General features: G+C 37.2%; 1 protein-coding gene across 1 annotated transcript in view; it reads left to right on the top strand.

The window, feature by feature from the left end:
• The window catches only part of MMS22L (MMS22 like, DNA repair protein), a 121,694-nt gene that overhangs the window by 66,974 nt on the left and 33,477 nt on the right, over nt 1–21,243 (top strand). Inside the window, exon 14 of the mRNA XM_008705015.2 lies at nt 17,558–17,751. Coding sequence (XP_008703237.2) covers nt 17,558–17,751 — 194 coding nt within the window. The remainder of the gene's footprint in view (nt 1–17,557; nt 17,752–21,243) is intronic.

Raw genomic sequence — 21,243 nt, 5'->3', positions numbered from 1 at the left:
CAAATATTAGAAGAGTTAAGGTTTCGATATTTATCACTTTTGCTGTTATTATGTGATTATGTTAAATGGGACCCTTTTATGTCTGAAGAATAGATTAGAGAGAGGTGAATCATTACATGTAGCATTTGTTAGCTTGGAAGCGATTGGGTCAGTTACTGTGTGGCCACTTTGGTATGCTGTCTAGATTGTCAAATCCCACGCATCCTTGATTACCTTTTACAAATGTTTTTGAATTGCAGTAGGTTCTTCACACCATTTTCTTTCAGAAGTAATGTTGGGGTAAATGTTGGGAAGCAGTAGAAAAACACTGAGAGTGAGACTCAGTAGTTCTGAATTCTTATACTGACACTCGCTGCTTAGTTATGCAAAAGAACTCATGTGCCTGAGGGTCTGCGTCCTTGACTGTGAAATGAGTAGTTTGGACTAGAAGGAGTTGCCAAGCTAAGGCACTGGTGACCAACTCTGGCCCATGGCCTGTTTTTGTACAGCCATTGAGCTAAGAATGGTTTTCACGTGTTTAAATATTTGTAAAATAGCAAGAATATATGATGCTGTATATGGCCTGCAAAGCCTAAATATTTATTAAAAAATTTGCTAACTCCCTGACTAGGTGTTCCGCAGAGTTCCTCTGAACTGCTGGCATTCAGCATTAAATTATTCATTGATTCTTTTTAGGAGCGCCTGCGTGGCTCCATTGGTGAAGCATCCCACTCTTGATTTTGGCTCAGGTCGGGATCTCAGGGTCATGAAATCAAGCCCTGTGTCAGGCTCCAAGCTCAGCAGGGAGTCTGCTTGAAGAGTCTCTCCCTCTGTTCCCACTTCCCCCACCAACACCCGCGCCCCCCCCCCACACTCAGGCTTGCTTGCATGTGCTCTCTCTCAAAAAAAAGTTACCTGTTGATTCTTTTTATTTTTAATTTTTTTAAGATTTTATTTATTTATTAGAGAGAGCGATAGCAAGAGAGAGCACGGGGAGGGTGGGAGGGGAGAGAAAGAGAGAGAAGCAGACTCCCCACTGAGCAGGGAGCCTGATGCTGGACTGGATCCCAGGACCCCAGGATCATGACCCAAGCCGAAGGCAGACGCTTAGCCTACTGAGCCACCCAGGCGCCCCACCGTTGATTCTTTTTAAATGCTGTTGTTTTATGCATAGCCCTGCACATCTGTTTTGGGTTTCATGTCTTTCATGTTTACAGTTTAGAGTCACCTGTGCTATGACACCGACTACCTGCCTCTTCAGTACCCATGATACATCCAGTTAGTATTCTCTTAAATTTGAGGGTAGTGCCTGCTTTCTAAAGCTTTATATCTTGAAATTTAGATTTCTATTAAAGGAAATTTTCAGTAAAATGAGGTAGTAAGGTGTCACGTCTACTGAAAGGTGGGTGGGGGAAAAAACGCTTAGCACTCTCACTTTGGAACACTTTTTTTAAAGTTGTGTTCTGTTTTATAGAAAACTTACAAATAAATGTTAATGCTCTCTAGCAAACATTGGAAAACTTTTCTATACATTTCTTTGAATATCACTTTTGGCCAACATATGGTTTGTAGCACAGTGAGGTTTTGGCACTCCACCCTGTCATTGAATGTGGAAACGTGGGCCACTATTAAAGCTTGAATGCATTTGAGAGGCAACTACTGCTATATAGGGAGAAATTCAGCAGCATATGTTGTTTGCTTGTTAATTTGCATTAAAAATAATGAGCTAAGTAATTTTAAACCATTTTTATATGATACTGTGGGGGAAATTTGAGGTGTTTCAAGAAAAAAAAAAAAATAGAAGCTGCTTTGTAAAGTTGACATGCAATCATCACATATCTCCAAAGAGAAAATGGTTACCCTGTAATAATCAGTCTAATGAATTCAGAAATTCATTGATTGTCCCAGCTCTGGGTAGATTAGGTGGAGACTTGCTTCAAGGAGTGGAATTTATGAAATGTTTGCTGCATCCAGCAAGCAGAGCCGCTATAATACAGCTGCCTCCTCAGTGGTTTGCTTTGATCCTGTGGAATGAAAGGACAGGAGGATCAGCTCAGGTCTAAATGAGATTACAGCTGGTTCTGCCGCTTAACTGGTCTATTGCCAACTAGTGTGGCTTTGCACGTCCTAAGGGGTTTACAACAGAAACTGTTTATTGAGTATCATCGGTTTACTCAACACAAGCAGGCTAATCCTTCCCAGCCTCAGCATGTTGTGGAATTGTGCAGGAGCCTACCCAAAAGCTGGTGTAGCCAGACCCTCTAGAGCCCTTTGTCTCGCTCTATATTGATTTTTACCTGAGTTAAAGACAGTAAAAAAAAACTAAAACCAATAACCAGTCCTATTGTGAGCAAAAGGTTAATCTCACCTAAAATCTTACAAAAAGCATCTGTTAACCCTGGAAGGGACAACCTTCTTCCTCTTTTTTTTTTTTTTTTTTTTTTTTTTTTTGCCTTTCTAGTCAAGTGGGATTTTCTAGTTTCAAATTTTGAAGAACAAGATAAGAAAAACAGCTTAAAAGATCTTGCTAAAGCATTCCAAGTAAATGCTTAAGTCTCTTCTAGTAGTACTATAACAAATGGTTTTGTGAATGGAGTATAGGATGATTTGTTTCTAAATAGCAAGTTTTTGCTTTATATTTTGCACAGTGCAGTTATTTTTTCAGTGTGGCAAACAAATGCATGAAAACATGGCTGGGAACCTTAATTAAGGAAAAGAACTCACTGCCAAGGTTAATGACCAATACTCATTTTGTCTGATGATCCCTTGATTAGTAGTCTATTTCTTTAATGAAGAAAGACCGATGATTAGGAGTATTATAAAGATATACCTGTTATAAATAATCCTATGTGTGTTTAAGTTTTATTTTAGTATTAGATACTTTTTTAAACCTTCAGGTGTAAAGATTTAATTATTACAGTCTCATCTTGAACAGAGATCCTCAGTATGGCTTGCAGTGGAAAGTGATCTGGAGTCAGATCAGGTTTGCCCGTCCATTTCTGTTACTTATTGATCAAGTTTTTTAACCTGAGTCCATATTTTCATCACCAAACTGGAGGTGGTATTATTTACCTTGCAGTATCTAATCAAACCAAATTAGAAAATAGTAACACTGAGTTAATCAGTTTAGTCAAGGCTGCTGTAGCTGCTCAGGAGCCCAAAGGTGTTGAAGGTTATATGCGTTGGATCCCTCCCATGATGCTAGAAATGACATTTAAAAAGTTGTATTACAGTAATCACGACAGCTTTGCTGTGTATCTATAGATCAGAAATGCCTATCGCCATCTTTAAGGTGTATGATCTCAGGCAGGCGGGTAGAGATGTTGCCGGGTAGATATTCTTCCCTTAGCTCACAGCAGCAGCTCCGAAAAAGCCATGAGTATGAATCTAGCCTAGTTTATAATTTCTAGGAAGGCCTGAATAATAAACTGTTATTTAGGATAGGTGGGCGAGCCATGTATTTATGTCCCTTCCTGCTTGAGTGATTGATTACTTGGTTCCTTCATACACAGCAATAGATGTGTAAATACTGTCAACTCTATTAAGTGCTAACTAAAAGACAAAGGTAGATTCTTTAAGAAGAGTTCAGTGGTCTCTCAGTTTACTTTCTCCTAATAGGATATGGACATGTATCCTCAGTTATATGTAAGCACAAAATGTTACTATGGAAACATTTGGAGGCTTTCTAAATGTGCTATGTGATGGAATCAGCTAAGACTGATGTTTATCTTAAACAAGTAGCTTGTCCAATATTTAAACCTAATGGACAAGATGTGTACCAGTTGAAAATGTAATATTTATCCAATCATTTCTATTCTATCAGGCCTGGCTCTAAAGCAATAGGTTGCACTCATAGAGTAATAAATTTTTAGTGCATTTGGAGATAAAGGCTATTGGTGGTGATTGCTTAAACTCTTTTTGCTCAATCATCTGAATGGTGCAAATCAAAGCATTTTGTCAGACTGTGAGAAGTTTCACCTAGATATTGCTTCCCACACACGCAGGTCACCATATAAATTACGTTCACGGTTTTACAGCATAGCTGGTGCTGGAAGTTAAATTGATGCCCAGTGGTGGAACTCGTAAAACATTTTCCTGTTAACACGACCAGGCAGAGTTGACATTGTTGATGGTGGGTTCGATCTAATAAACCATTGGTTCTAACAGTGATTTTTACTGTGTTTCAGAGGTGATGATGATGCAAGTTTAGTGATCCAACAGTTCTTCCTGAGTGACAGAAAATTAGTTCTACTCTCTGTGTTACCAAATGCTGAGAAGAGTTGGAGTAGGGGGTGATTGGAGCCTAATATAACCTCATGTTCTGAAAGATGATGAATTACAGGAACAAACTCTAACTCAATGCATACCTTCTTCACAAAAATACTGTTTTTTCTCAAAAGAATGTGTTATATATCATCTGTTGGAAATCTAGAAATTACATTATCTTGTTATTCAAATATGTAGGCTGTGCCCTCCTTTCAGAATCTCTTACACAGGTGCTTTTAAGCTAATTATTATTTTTAAACTCCAAACCATTTCACTTTGATTATCTTTCTGTTTCTTCCTGTGTTCTCTAAAGTTACCTTCCTATAAGACTTAAAGCTGTATCACAGGTTTTTAAATTGTGAACCACAGCAACAATCGAAACATCTTTTCCCATAAGAATAAATTCCAGAAGTTAATTTTCTTCTATTATAAATAATGGAAACTTTTTAAAATTTATTTTGAAATATTTCTTTGGTCATAAAGCTTTATGAATCTTTGGTCATAAAACCATTTTTCCTTTTTTGAGGTAAATTAGTTTTTCCCATTTCTAGTTACAATTCACAGGGTACTAACAAAGCCCTACTACTTTATCACTGTAAGCAAGGATCTTTCCAGTTTTTCCTTTTCTTGGTGTTGTATCTGCTCTTATAGCCCTGTTGCACATTCATACTCAATTGGAGATCCTCCTGTAGTTTGGTTGCATTTTATGAGATATCACAAGTTTTTTACTCACCTCTTTAACATTTCTTACCCCAGTATATGCATAATTTTTTTTACATCAGTAGAAGAGCTTTTTTGATGTGCAGATAAATGATATCAGTGGTGCTACGCAGATGAAACCTGTCATGTACAAATAGCATGTATCAAGCCCCAAGCATGCAGAACTAGATAAATCGGCTCATTTGCTGAAGCCTTGCAAAAAGAAATTAGTGACATAACAAAAGCCTTTGAGGCTCTCAGCTCTAATAATGGAGCTTTGTAATAACCCCACAGATCATTGACTCAATGTGTAATCTTTTAGGAAATCTCCCCCCCCCATCTTTTCGTCCCTTTCAAAGAACTATGGGAAACACAGCAAATAGTATCTCTAGAGAGGAATGTGTATAACTAAGTATCTGGGATAAGTGTAAGTTAAAATTAAGAAAATTATTGACTTAAATATAGGTTTGTTCTAAACAAGTTTATGCTCTTATTTCTTTATGATGATTTTGGTAATCTTACACATTGACTAGTAACAGCTTTTTCAATATAGAATTCAGATAAAGTTTTTCTTTTTAAGGTAGTATATTTGATTACACAGAGGTTATAGCTGAGTTGTTGGGGACAAGTGAAGCAGAGAGTGAGGAAATGAAAAGGAGAGAAGAGAGGATTCAAGGTAACAAAGCTGGAGGAACCATTTAGCTTATACTAAGATGTTTATAAAGTGGTAGAAGAAAAGGGACAGATCTAATTAGTAGATTTCATTCAGCTGAGGCAGACCCTTTCAAGACTCTCATGAAAGCTATAGTCTGTGTTGTCATAAACATATACATTTACATATACACAAAACATCACATATAATTTCAAGGGGTTTACAGACTTCTAAGGCTTATGTATCCCAGGTTTAGCATGATATTAAATGGTGACTAAGCTATTATTTCTCTTAGAGATGGTTATATTTTTAATGAAGAAAATTCTTCCTGAAACATCCCTAGATACTTTTTGATTCTCTTGCTTGACTGATTGAAATCCAAAAACACAGTCACTGGTGGAGCTGATGATGAGGTTTTTAGGTCCATTATCACAATTGGCAGTGGTCAGTAGTGTCTGGTTCTGTAATTTACTGCATTTCTTGAGTGTAAGAGAAATATTGAGGATGCAGAATGCTTAAGAGGTTTTAGAAAAATTATTTATCAAGGAACACTACTTTTCCCAATGCATTAGCTATTGTAATTATACATTGGTATAATCTGTTGACATGGAGTTGGATTTGAGTTAAATGGAAGGGAAAAAAAGAGACTGGACATTTTCAATATTTATTGATACACCTAGTCCATTAAAGTAAATTATAGAGCAAAATTCACTGTGACAGGAACATTTGGGTTAATGTAGTTAAGAATCAGTCAACATTACCATTAGACCCTTTCTTTTTAGGAATTTATTACCACCAATTAGGAAAAAGTGCTCACAAATGGAATGTAGCTCCAGCTTACTTGTTGTGGAACATCTTACCTCAAAAATGTTTGGGTCTTTCTTTACTTTTAACAAAATGATCGAATTCTTTTGAAGCAAAGCCACATTCCCCCACATAGCAGCTAAACACGGGTAATAAGATGTGGTGTCATGATTCCAGCTATAGTGAGAGAGTAGAGCTGACTGTCTACTGTTGTTTTCAGAAAAGATTGCTGAGATGGTGAGAGTTAGGCTAGTTTTTGTGGAGGATGGTTTGATTAATTAGCTTTTAAAGATGGTCTCCATAGGTTTGCAGATATACTACCGTATATCTAGGGAAAATTAAAATGAAACTTGGTTCAAAAAAAAGAGCCATCAATTATTAATGAAATGTGAAAGGAACAGAACTGAATAAAATGTATTGAGAGTAAATATAATATACATAAAATGTCTCAGTACACACTTGATACAGATGTCCTGTACTGGACAGGTAGAAAAATGAAGTGGCTTTTCTTCTCATTTGTCCTAACCAAGTGTAGAATTTCTGAGATTATTGCAGATGGTTCTTAGGAGACTAAAAAGCTATTTGATCTTAAGTCTGCCTTTGGCACTGTTGCAGAAACCACCCCTTGGTTATACTTTTAACAAAAAGAAATCTTCGTTTCCCCTTCCCTATGTGTGTGAATTCCTTGAGGTCAGGTCTGTATCTTTTCATTTTTGAATTCCTAATCCCTACATAATCCTTCGTATATAATGGGCACCCGTTCTTTAGAGCATATTAAACCATGCCAAAGTATAGTGGCATGAAACACTGCAACAACCCTTTTATTGAGCTCATGGACTCTGTAGGCCAGAAACTTGGAAAGCCAAAGACAGCTCTTCTCTACTCTACCATGTTTGAGGCTTTAGCTGGGATGATTCTTTCTGAGGATAATACAAAAAGGCTGGGGACTGTACCAGCTGAAGCTATAGGATCCAGTTCCAAATGACTTCTTCACCAACATGTCCAGTGTCTGAGCTAGTATGGCTGAAGGGCAGGCCTGCCAAGGACTGTTGACTCTGGCCTCTGCAAAGAGTGTTTTCAGGATAACTACTTCATGCATAGCATTTCAGGGGTCCAAGACTGTTTTCCCAACAAACAAAGCAAAAACGTCATGACCTTCTATTAAGAAACCTTGGAGTCACATAGTGTCATATCTGCTACGTTCTGTTGGTCAGAGCAGTCACAGATCTCCCAGGTCCTAGGAGTGCCAAAGAATTTGTGGCCATGTTTTAAAGCTATCACAGTATTCAATATATGATAGAATAGCCCAAGGGCAGTGGAGCAGAGATGAGACACACAAGAGGAGGAAGAAGATTAAAGACTGTGAGGTGTGTTTAATATCACCAGATATAATTGGCTCTGGTGTTGCTAAGTTTGATAGATTGATGATTTCTGTTCCAAAATGAAGGCATTTTCCATAAATATTTTGTTTATATCATTGTCTATCTATATTACAAATAACTATTTGTAATCTGATTTCCATTTTTAGCCACCAATTCCTAAGGGTTTTTCCTCCTCCTTTTTCTTGTATGAGAATTCTATGCATAACTCACCATTTTAGGTAAGATACAGTTCATATATGATTGCTCAATTATACCTGTCTGTTTACAGTTAAAGAGGAAGAGAATCATATTTAAAATCCCAAAAGACCAGTATGACAGCTTTAGATATTTTATCAAAGATGTGTCATTTTCTTGTGAGACTTCTTACAGGGACGATCTCCCCTCTCAGTGCCTCTAACATCAAAGACAAAAGATCCTGGATCAGAACTCATGGTTTTACCCAGGTGATATTCTGGTACCTGGCAAACTTGAAAACTGACTAGTTTTATATTGAGCCCATAATCTCTCCCTCTCTTGCTTTCAGCCATTCCTTGGAACCACATACTTGGTATTAAATGTAGAGGATGGCTCCTGGAAATGAAGGCCCTAACTGAATACAAGCAGTACAAGGTTGTTGTAGTATTACCCCTTTGGAAATGAGTTGCCATGGTCAGGTGGTGATTGCTTTCTTGCTCTTTTAGAAATCCCTAGTCATGGCATCCATCTGCCTATGGTTTATTGTAGTTAAAATGTCAAAGGTCTTTAACCAAACCTTGATGTGGTCTCTATCCTGAACAGTTTCCTTGAAGGTATCTTAAGGCTTAAATCTTAATATCCAGCATAATACTTTGTCTTTGATTCTTTGTGTTAAATTCAGGACTATTCCTTGTTGGTTATAGGATAAACTCTCCTCCCAAACACAGAATAAATGGCAGAAGCAGACACCAGAGCAAAGTAAACATATACAACTTAGGATAGTGCAGTAGAGCACCTATTTGCTAAGAGCATTTGCACTGTGCTGTGCTAATAATGGTAATGTTTATAAGTCAGACCTGCTCGGCTTGTTCTGTTGTGCTTGCTTTTATTAGACGGGAGCATAAAAATAGCACTCAAGCATTTGCAAAAGGTATATATTTTTAGTATGTTGTGATGAATTATATATATTTGTGTATGTACCGAGTCACATATGCTCATACTTACCAGGTTGGGTGTTTGTTTGTTTGGGTTTTTTAATGAAAATATTTAAAAGACAAATAACATTGTAACATTAACTTTGTGCATTTATATAGGGTGTTTAAATGTATAAATGTATAGGGTAGTTTTTATAAGCTCTGGGTTATATTGGGAGCAAACTATTGGGCAGATAAATGTTAGGTATATAAGCTGGTTTTGTCTCTGTTGATTCTCCTTTAAAGAATTGTTCACTTGTTGGTCTAACTTTTTAGATGGCATGGCCCATCTTGACCTGGTCTCCATCAATACTCTAGTTTCATTTTTCCATCTTTCTGCCCCTTGACCTTTCATCTTCTGGTAATACTAAATTGTTGTGAGTCCTCTCATACACCACGCAATATCATGTCACTATGCTTTACTCATATTATTTCAATTTCCTGAAACTTTTTTGTATTATTTTTTCATTTAGCTAACACAACTTCCATGACCTTATAATGGCTTTTTACTCTGAGAAGTCCCCATCAACCCCCCACTTGGACCAAATGTTACTTTTTTTTTCTTTTTTTTTTTTTAAGATTTTATTTATTTATTTGACAGAGAGAGAGCCAGCAGGAGAGGGAATACAAGCAGAGGGAGTGGGAGAGAGGAAGAAGCAGGCTCCCAGCAGAGCAGGGAGCCCGATGTGGGTCCTGGGATCACGCCCTGAGCCGGAGGCAGACGCTTAACCACTGAGCCACCCAGGCGCCCCCTAAGTGTTCCCTTTTTCGTGCAATAGTTCGTACCTACCTCTTTCTCAGTACTTGATTGTATATTCTTTGAGAGCAAGGACCATATTTGATAGCATCTAATGTAGTATGTCATGTAATTAATAGACACTGGAATGTTCACTAAAATGAGCTGAACTACCAGGCAGAGTGATTCCTGAGTCTAATTGTACTCTTGGACTCTAGATCCAGATTTCCAAAAACTTTTCAAAATTTGTTACTCAAGTTTTCTGTTTTCAAATCAAATTATACTCTCCTGTATTAATTAATTGCTTCTCCTGACTTTCATTTTCCCTCCCCAAAAACTTAGCAAAAACAAAGACTGCTCCTTCCTCTCCCTCACAAAACACCAAATAATTACTGTGAGCTTTCTTTTTCCTTCGTAAGTAGCTCAAATTGTGTATTAGCTCATACCTAGATGTTTACAGAAGCTTCATAATTGGTCTCTCTGGTCTCTAGTCAGTTCTTATTCTAACCCATTCTGTTTGCCATTACCAGATTAATTTTTCCCAAAGCACTGTTTTCATTATGCTCTTCCTCAGTTCAGAATCCTTCAGTGGCTCCTTACTACCTTTATAATGAAATCTTGATTTTTTAAAAAAAAATTATTTTTTATTTGATTTTTTTTTTTAATAGCAGAATCTGCCTTAATTGTTCTTGTGTTTCTGGCATTAGATGCAGTGAGTGGTGCTGAGTAACTTTTTGTGAAGTGAATGAGGAAAGCATGTGAATGAACAGGTGTGGCCATATTTTCCATTCTTAAATGTATTGCCTTCTAATGTTACTATAAAAATTCTCCATTGTAGTCAGAGTGGCTGCTTTTGCTTTCCTCCCCCAAACACCTTTTTCTTTTATATTTTCCTTTTTAAGATGTACATTATGTTACTCTTCTGCTTTTGTGTCTTGTTACCTGTCTTGATCTTATCCAAATTCCTTACCGTGGCTTACAAAGTCTGGAGCCCAGCTACCTCTTTGAATTCATCTTTTGTTCCTTCTACCACCGGTTGTGCTGCAGCCAACTAGCTTCCTAATTGTTTTTGCTTGAGCCTATGAAACTGCCAACCTTGGCACCTTGGCATTTGCTCTTTCTTCTCCCTAAAATGCTCTCTCCCACCCGCCCCCCATAAATCCATGTGGTTCCTTCCCTTATTTAAGTTTTTGTTCAGATGTCACCTTCTCAATAGATGTTTCCTTATCCTAGTTGAAATATTAGTTCCTATCATTCATTATCTTCATACCTTGATTACTTTTTATCTATAAAGCTTACCACAACCCAAAATGTTAACACATAATGTTCCTTTCATTATGTTTCTCTGATTAAAATAGAATGAGGCAGAAAGGCAGAGACTTTGTAACAACCTTTTATCCATACTGCCTAGAACATATACGTATGTGTGGAATTAAGAGAGTAAGTGAGTGGATTTTGTATATACCTTTGTGCTTTTACTTTACTCCTTTTCACATATTCAGTTCTTAACCTGTTCTTGGATAATCATTTCCATGCCCATTTTCTTCCGATGCCCTCAATGACCTTTCTTCTCTGAGTTGGTATAAAACCCACAGTTTGTTTTACACTTCTGCCTACAGAGTAGAGGAATGGTTTTTAACCCTTCTCTAGTACAGAATTGTATATGGTCTTGCTACTCAGTGTGGTCCATGGGCAACTATTTGCATGGCCATATCCTTGTCTGTTACAACAATAGGACATATTGCAATAAATGAAGTAAGTTTTATTGTTGACCAAAAATCAAAGACTGTTTATTGAGAATATAGGTATCAGTCTTATTCTAAGTATTTGATTTTAACTAATTTAGTCCTATAGGTACCATTTTTGCTCCCAGTATATAAAAAAGGAAAGTGAGGAAGGTGAGAGCTTTCAGTGTGGTCCAGGGCTAGCAGCATCTACAATAGAAATGTAAACTCTCTGGTCCCTCCCCAGACATACTGAGTCAGAATTTTAAAACAAGTTAATATGTTTAGGTCCCAAACTTGAAGATGCAGGGAGATCTTTAGTAAGACTAGGACATTAGTAGTTTTAGAAAGCTCTACAGATCATTTTGATGATAGTCAAGATTGAGAACTACCAAGGTAGATCCTTTTTATTGGTATGCAATAAAATGAAGGGAAATAACACTTGGAAAACTTAACTGACTTGAGACCCATAATCACCTATAAATGTGACTAATGAAATTGTAATTCCTAAAAATAACCACGTGTTATTGGCATGTTTTCATGCTATACCATATTTTGCAGATAGTGACAACTCATTTTAAGTACTTTACCATTATTATTCTGTAAAACCATAAGGCAACATTGCTATGAGCCTGCTTGGTTTGCCAGACTCAACACTAGATTCCTGATTTTTCTGTTTCCCAGGCTTGCAAATTAATTAATACGGGTCACGGGAAATTTTTTAAATTACCACATGTTTGTTATAGAATGACCTACACTCCCCAGAAGTGTTAAACCTTTAATGTGTGTGCAACTGGTTTGCCATTTGGGACTGGGTATTATACTAGTTTGTAACTACCCTTATTAGGAACTTAGCATATGAATGAGTGAATGTAGCAATGTGACATTTAAAACATGTACTGTTTATATGGGTAGCAAAATGGTATTTGAAGTAGTTGTAACATAGTTGCATGGATGTTAGATTGACTGCCTGTATTCAAATTTTAGCTCGCTGCTAACAGTATGACCCAGTTAAATTATTTATCCTCTCTGTACTTAGATTTCTAGTCTATAAAATGAGGATAATAATAGTATCTACAGGATTAAATTAGTAAAGGCCAAAACCAGAATAAGGCTGGCATATATTTTTTCAATAAACAATCTTCGATTCTCTGGACAACAATAATTGTTCCATTTATGGAAAGTGTCCTATTAAGAATTCTTGGAACAGATGAGGAAATGGCCGCATAACTAGTGGTTGACAGAGTAGGATTTATACTCTGGTATGTCTGTCTCTAAAGCCCATGTCTTCCTAGATAATGCTGTACTGCATCATGAACATGGTTATTAGGATTTAGAAGGAGTAAAAATGTGACTAAAATACATATTATCTTGCCGTACAGTCTAAAGATTGTTTTTACCTAAGTGATGCGATTTGATAATTTAACAGTTCCATGAAGGACAATAAGGCATTATTTCCATTTAACAGATGAAAAACTAAGTCTCAGAACTTTTCTGGGGCCACAAGCTGGTCTTCTGTCTCCTGGACAGGTGTCACTTGGACAATTTCCCTTACATCTTGAGAAACCGTTTTATTCTTAATAGTGCATTGTACGTGCTGGAAACATCTACGCCAGTGCTGCATTATTTGTCATAGTCCCTCAGAAGTCAAAACAGCCTTGATCTCACATATTCACTTAGTCATCACTATTCGTCCACCACTCCTCCACGTACACGCTAACGCATTGAGCTATTACAGGGAAGCACTGCAAGGTACAGCCAGGCTGCTACTTGCCAGCCTAGCTGCTGACTCATCACCCCTCCCTGATGACTGGAGCATGCACAGAATTGGGGCTCAGGACTCAAGGTGTACCATTCTCTCATAAGTGAGGCTCTTTAGAAGTCTCTGTAGCGGGAGGCTGTATATTTTTTTTTCTTATCTTTTGAAGACAGGATTGGATTGGATGATTTTTAGGATAACTTCCACCTTTAAAACCTAGGGTTTTTTTCTGGTAATGTTATTACTTTGATTATGCTATATTCTTTCTGGGGAGTAAAGCAGATTATAGCCCTATTTTTTAGAGGCGAACAAAGAATGGCGAGGAACCAAGATACCTAAGGTTTTTAAGCAAGTTTAGCTGAAACGAAAAATGGTCATAGAGTAATCAGATTCCTATCCAGTTTTCTATTAGTTAAATCAGATACTTGGAATAATTATCTGTAGTGGTTTAGAAACAACTTTTTAACTTAGAACTTACCATTTTATTTTTCACTAATATTGATTGAAGAAAGTTGCCAGGTTTGGAGTAGAACTAAAAAAGGAATTCAGCTATTAATCATTGTTAATCCCTTGCTGTTGGCTCTTATCAGTTGCAGTTATTATATTATGCTTTTTCTGAAGTCACAAGGTCCATCACTAGACGAATTTTCTTTAAATTTTGAGGCATAATAATATTAGAAATATTACATATGCAATACTGACTACTAGGAAAGTGATGTACAGGATATCATACCTTGTTCTGTAATTATCAGTTACAGTAGAAACCAGAGCAAAGGAAGATTAGAAATAAAACTTAGATAGAGTGGTCCAGGAAGTGTTCCGAGAATCCTGCCTAAACTGTTAGGAAGGAACGTGCTGCAGAGATGAGGCTGGCAGGGAACAGCAGTCAGGTGCAAAAGCAAGCCTCATTGCCTTTCGGATGTTAGATGCTTCACTATCTTTGCACGACTGTGTAGGGGTGGGGATGAGGGGGCTGTGATGGAAAAGTGAATATGTGTAATCACTGCAAGAAGTAGTGGAAAGATAAAAACAGGAAAACAGACCTTGGGGGGCAAAAGAATAGTCAGACGAAGGAATCAGGAAAGTGGTTAGTATAATGAGGTAAGCCAAAAGGGGCAAGATACCAAAGCTAAAATAAAAGCCTAAGAAGACCTGGTAACTAGGTATGTAAAATTTGGGTATTTACATGGTGCAGTGATAGGTTTCTAAACATTTTCAGGGATGTTTTTTCATGCGATCTTCACAATAAACCTAACTGTGGATATAGCAAATGATTGTTCCTCTTCTTGACTCTTAAGAAAATAAAAATTGGGAGGTTACTCGCTTTTTTCAAGGTCACATTGCTCTGAGTAGCTTTGCTAATAACTAGCTGTGTTACCCAACATGTTATTTTTTTACCTTAGTTTCCCCATTTATAAGATTATAATCATAACTGTACCTCACTCTCATTGGGTAAGAAATAATGCTTATAAAAGACTTGACATGTGCTTGGCACATGGTAAATACCAATGAGTGCTGGGCGTTACTCTTGTTTCTATGAGAGCTACAATTTGAATAACTTGATGTTCAGCAGATTTTATTTTCTACTATACTATATTGCATCTTTTAGACTGTAAGTGGAATGGTTATGCATGTCTATTTCCACATGTGTGTATTTCCAAAATGATTTGAGCCCATACTAAGTTTGTCTTTACACAAAACATTTGCCAAGTGTGGGCAGGTTCTAAAACTATTGTGGTATTTCTTTTTGGTTTTGACCGGAAATTGCATTTTACTTTCTGTGCAATAAATTACTTTCAGATTTTTCTATTTGTTGAAGAAGGTAGAAAATGTTTCCTAAAATAGCCATGACATCTAGAACTGTGTTATTTTCTTTATGTATTTCATATACATTTTGTGCTTTATTTACCTGTAGTGACAGCTGCTCTCAATATTTGCATTTCTGTAAATGCACCTTCAGCAGATATGCAGTCACATATAATATAATAAATTTATTTTTCTGTGGTCTTTATGTAGTTAGTTTTCACATCCAGAAAACGTAATTAAAAAAAAAAAATTACCTGTGACTATAAGGGGTAGTTCTAACTCTTGGCTAGGGTGCAGAAATGGGATTCTCCCCTCAGGCTCCTAGTACAGTACATCCTTGGTATTACCTGCATCTGTCCCTCTCTGATTTGTTCAAGTTGACATAAATTATTATAAGGTCTTAAACAACTTTGTTTTGTGGTAACATAGCAGATTATATCATTCTTCTTATTCAAACGGACATTGCTTAAACATTCATCAAGCAGAAGGTGTTTTGGAGGGGCGCCTGGGCGGCTCAGTCGGTTAAGCGTTTGCCTTTGGTTCAGGTCATGATCCCAGGGTCCTGGGATCAAGCCCCACGTCAGGGGCTCCCTGCTCGGTGGGGAGCCTGCTTCTCCCTCTCCCTCTGCATCTCCCCCCGCTCATGCACGGGCTCTCTCTCTTGCTCTGTCAAATAACTAAATAAAATCTTTTTTTTTTTAAAGGTGTTTTATATTCCCAGGATATACATCTTCTTTTGGACCAAAATGCAAAGTGGGTGCACATTTCCAAAACAAGTTTGATTTTGGGTCAATGTCTTACACTTAACTGGAACTTCTTTTTGCTGTGTTAACTCTGACCTTGGAGGATGTAATCTCTAAATTTAACTTTAAACTAATGGTTTGTTTTTTTCAGAACTCTGAATCACATCCCTGTAGTAACTCCTAGTTACACCCCCTGGTATCTCAACATTTCGGTCTGTAGAGGTCAAAAGTGGTTCAGATTTGTTGGCCTTTTTCAATATTGCCTTGAATACATTTTTCTTGGTATCTCTTATAGTTTTTCCCAATGTAGAATTCTGGTGTTGCCCCTGTCTCCTCACCAGGCAAAGCTAAATGGGGCTTTTCTAGCTCTTTTTCTTAGGCTTACTGAAATTTCTTCAACCCAGGCAGGAGGAGAAGAAAATTGGTCAGTGTTTAAACTGTGTGTGTCTTAGTGTGTAAGAGGAAAGTAGGGGCTTCAGAGTCAGTTTTAAATTAAGATTATGGGGCCAGCCCTTCTTAGCCATGTGACCTTTGGATATATTTAACTTTCTCACTAACAGCTTCATCATCTACAAAAGGATTACTGATACCTAGCTCATAGAATTGTTCTGATTTTTAATTAAAGAATTTTAGCACAAAAAAGATGATCAGAAACGATATATAACCCATCTCCCTCCCTCTATAATAAAGAGTCTGTTTCTTGATTTGTCTATTTTTTTCCTTGTTTCTTAAATTCCACATATGAGTGAAATCGTATGTTTGTCTTTCACTGACTTATAATGCTTAACATTATACTGTAGCTCTATCCATGTCATTGCAAATGGCAAGATTTCATTCTTTCTTATGGCCAAATAATATTCCTTATCCGCTTATCAATCAGTGGACACCTGGGCTGCTTCCATATCTTGGCTATTGTAAATAATGCTGCTGTATACGTAGGGGTGCATGTATCCCTTTAAATTAATGTTCTTGTATTCTTTGGGTAAATATGCAGTAGTGCAATTGCTGGATCATGTGGTAGTTCTATTTTTAATTTTTTGAAGAACCTCTGTACTGTTTTCCACAGTGGCTGCACCAGCTTGCATTTCCACCAGCAGTGTGTGAGGATTTCTTTTTCTCCACATCCTCACCAACACTTGTGGTTTCTTGTGTTGATTTTAGCCATTCTCACAGGTGTCAGGTGATATCTCATTACAGTTTTGATTTACAAGAAATGTCTAAATTTTCATTTGAATGAAACAAATAGTTAAGTAAACCTTGAATCAAAATTTTAGGCAGTATTGAATTCATGTTTTACAATTTTATGGAGAACAACAACTTTTTATTCTTTATTATTGTCTGCTATGTGAAAATGATTATGGATCTTTTTAGACCAAAGTACCAAGACTGTCTCTGGCAGAGTTTTATGTAAGAAAATATTTCATTTTAAAGTGCCAAACATAAGCAAGCTAGACGTACTTACTTTCCACTTGGTACATCCATGTCCTTAAAGCTCTTGGAAGAAAATGGCTTAAAATTGTTTTCATATCTAGATTGTAAGTAAAATCACTTGTCATAGTGAGTTGCAAAATGCAGACCTTCGTTCTGAAGCTGCCTGTTTCTCATTTGGATCTGACATATTAAAAAGCATATAATTAATGGTTGACATTAGTAATTAACATTAACTTTATGGTGCTTAATATGCCATCATTCATCCATCAAATAACCAGAAATGCATAATGTCTTGGCATAAAGGTTTTAATTATATAAAACGGTCCTTCAGTTTTCATATGATATAAATGTTAAAAGCCCAAAATGTATTTAAAGAAGATTTTTATAAGCATTTGTTGAGTGTTAGCTATATTTTTATTTCTTTTTAGGAGTATGCATCAACAATTGTGTCAGGAACTTCAAAAGGAGAGTGTGGACCTAATTGTGCAGGCTTCATTATCGGCTAAAGAGCGCCACCTTGCTGCAGTTGCCAGCGCACTGTGGAGACATTTCTTTTCATTTTTGAAGAGTCAGAGAATGTCACAGATAGTGCCTCTCTCAGAACTTGCGGATGCAGCTGCAGGTCAGCGTTGTTAATTTGCTAATTAGCTTCTCATTTTGCAGACTCCGTCAGTTTTTTCTTCTGTTTGCTCGGTAACAAACTCTTTTATTACAGTCTAATAAATATTTGGACAACCAGAAAGATGAAAAGAATTACGTATGTTAAACTTCTCTGGCTTGTTTATTATTTTCCACTTAGTAAAGGTAAAGATTTGGTTTTTGTTTGCTAAAAATAAAATACAACTTCTAATCTTAAAAATATTGAATGTATGTAAACTTTTCTTCTGCATTCAATATTTGGAAAGTAAAGGGACGCCTGGGTGGCTCAGTCGTTAAGCGTCTGCCTTCGGCTCAGGGCGTGATCCTGGCTTTATGGGATCGAGCCCCACATCAGGCTCCTCTGCTGGGAGCCTGCTTCTTCCTTTCCCACTCCCCCTGCTTGTGCTCCCTCTCTCGCTGGCTGTCTCTCTTTCTCTCTGTCAAATAAATAAATAAAATCTTTAAAAAAAAATTTGGAAAGTAAAGTAGCATTTAATTTCTTCTAGTTCAAGTACTTTATTTTCACATTGTGTGTGCAGATATCTAGGTATAAGATGAAGGTACTCGTATGGAGAGCAAAAGAATACAGCGTGAATTCCACTTCCATACCAAGCAGATGAGATCAGAATAACATCGAATATATGTTGTTCTGACTTCTACTAGATTCTATTTTAGGATGTAATTTTTAATTAATTGACTCTTAGCCTAAGGTCATGTGCTTAGGCTTTAAGGGAATCTGAATCATATGACATCGTAGGCAAGAATTTGAATTTGATTTATGAGCTTGTATATAGTTTTCTAAGAAGATATCATTATGTTTCTCAAAGGGATATTTTACCCAAAATATGTGCAGAAGTACTCAGATAGATGGAAATCAGTATGATAACCACATGTATTTAATTGCAATTTGTATAAAAGTATGTAATACATTTAAAGGAGTACCTGGGTGGCTCAGTCTGTGAGGCGTCTGCCTTCCGCTCGGGTCATGATCTCAAGGTCCTGGGATTGAGCACCACAACAGGCTGAGCAGGGAGCTTGCTTCTCCCTCTCCCCCTGCTTGTGCTCTCTCGCTCTCTCTCAAATAAATAAATAAAATCTTTAAAAAAAAAAAAGTATGTAATACATCTGAATGTAATGTTTTTTATTTTTTTATTTTTATTTTTTTTTAAGATTTTATTTATTTATTTGACAGAGACAGCCAGAGAGAGAGGGAACACAAGCAAGGGGAGTGGGAGAGGAAGAAGCAGGCTCCCAGCAGAGGAGCCTGATGTGGGACTCGATCCCAGAATGCTGGGATCATGCCCTGAGCCAAAGGCAGACACTTAACGACTGTACCACCCAGGCACCCCTGAATGTAATGTTTTTTAAAACCTAAGATCTAAACCACAGTTTGTTTTACCCTGGTGTGAATGATGGAAAGCTGAGTTAAAAGCACTACATAAAAGACTGAATGATATAAATTGTGAAAGATCTTGAATTCTGCTAGCATTTCCATAATTAAAACATTACAATGACAGATTGAAGAATTGTGACAGGACAACAGTTTTCCAACTACTATAATGTCTATGAAAATAAATATTGATATTCAATCAGTTTAACCAAGCAGTCATTAGAAGCCAATATGACGTATCTTTCTTCCATTCATCATCCTGACTCACAGTCAGTGAACAAAAATGATACCACACAAGTTTAGTCAGGGCTGTCCTAGGTGCTAAAAGTAAATGGTATATATGTGTAAAGTAAAATATATGTGGGTTTGGGGTTTGTTTTGAAATAAAGACTTGATAGGTTAGGAGAGAAGAAATTCCTGCATTTAAAAAAAAAAAAAAAAACAGTCCTTGAACACCCACTTTTATTGTGGGTGTGGATTTATCAGTGGGAAAAAGGACTGCAATTCCTTTTCTCACATATAAATTAGTAAGTAAGCAAGCAAGGTGTGTAATATCTGGTGATAAGTGCTATGGAGAAAAATAAAAATATATCAAAGAGGATAGGGATAGGGAAGGCCAGAGGCAGATGGTAATTTTAAATATCAGGAAGGCCTGAGTAAGTACCATTTAAGCAAAAACCTGAAGGAAGTGAGAGAGCAAGGCTCTTGCATAAGTCCAGAGGCAAGAGCATGTCTGGTGTGTTTGCCAAACCACAGGGAAGCCATGAAAAGTCATGAGGCATAAGAAAGGGAGAGAAAATAGTCAAGAGATATGACCAAAAGGTCGTGGAGAGTTAGCTTGTGTTCTGCCTTATGAGCAGTTGTAAAGACTTTTGCTTTTACTTTGAGATTAGAAGCTGTTGGAAGAGTTTTGAACAGAGGAGTGAGGAACATCCTTCTGGCTGTGAGACTGAGGACAGACAGTAAGGAGGCCAGTTAGGGAATGACTGCAACAACTCAGAAATGAGCAGCTTGGGAAACGCAGTAGCACAGGTGGTGAGAAGTGGTCACATTTCCAATCTGAAGGTAGAAAAAGTATTTTGAGGATAGAGCTGACAGAATTTCCAAGTGGGTAGGAAATGGTAAGCAGAATAAAGAGAGAATCTCCCCCATATGCTGAGATGAGGAAAATTGTGACAGGAGCAGATTTTTATGAGGGAAGACTAGAACTTTGATATTGGACTTTTTTTTTTCTTTTAGATAGCTACTAAAATCTAAGAAAAGATGTTGCACAGACACTTGGATAATGAGTGTAGGGTTTAGGGAAGAGGTTAAATGGGAAACTATGTATAATAGTAAAGCTATAAAATGGATGAGATTGCTGATAGAGTAAGTTGGTGAAAAGAGAAGTTTAAGGACTGGGCTCCAGGATATTCCCATGTTCAGATTTGTAGGATAAAAAGGAACCAAGAGAGGAGACTGCAAAGCAATGCCAGTGAAGCAAGAGGAACACCAAGTGTGGTGCCTGGAAATCAAATGACAGAACAGTTTTTTTCTTTTCTTTTCTTTTCTTTTTTTTTAAGATTTTATTTATTTATTTGTGAGAGCGAAACAGAGCACAAGCAGGGTGAAGGGCCGAGGGAGAAGCACACTCCCTGCTGAGCAGGGAGCCGGAGGTGGGACTCGATCCTGGAACGCCAGGATCACGACCTGAGCCGAAGGCAGATACTTAACCGACTGAGCCACCTAGGTGCCCCGAATGACAGAACATTTCAAGGAAGGGGAATTCATCAACTGCTCAAATGCTGTTAATGGATCAAGTAAGATGAGGCCTGAGATTGGTCATTGAATTTAGCAAGAAGGGAGGTCAGTGGTAACGTTGAAGAGGAGTTTTGTTATAGTGCTAGAAGCAAAGGCCCAGCTGAAGATGAGTCAAGAGAAAATGAACTGCAGACTGCAAATGTAGATAAATCTTTTTATCTCTAAGAGAAGTAGAAAAATGGGGATATTAGCTAGAGGGAGGTGTGGGGTCAAAGAGATTTTTTTTTTTTAATAGCAAAGGAGAAATTTCAGCATATTTATAATCCTGACAGGAATATGCTGGAG

Source organism: Ursus maritimus, unplaced genomic scaffold, assembly GCF_017311325.1.
Source record: "Ursus maritimus isolate PB19 unplaced genomic scaffold, ASM1731132v1 scaffold_13, whole genome shotgun sequence".
In the NCBI taxonomy this organism is placed as follows: Eukaryota; Metazoa; Chordata; class Mammalia; order Carnivora; family Ursidae; genus Ursus; species Ursus maritimus.
Note: the sequence above shows the minus strand (reverse complement) of the source record. Positions and strands in the feature narration are given on the sequence as shown.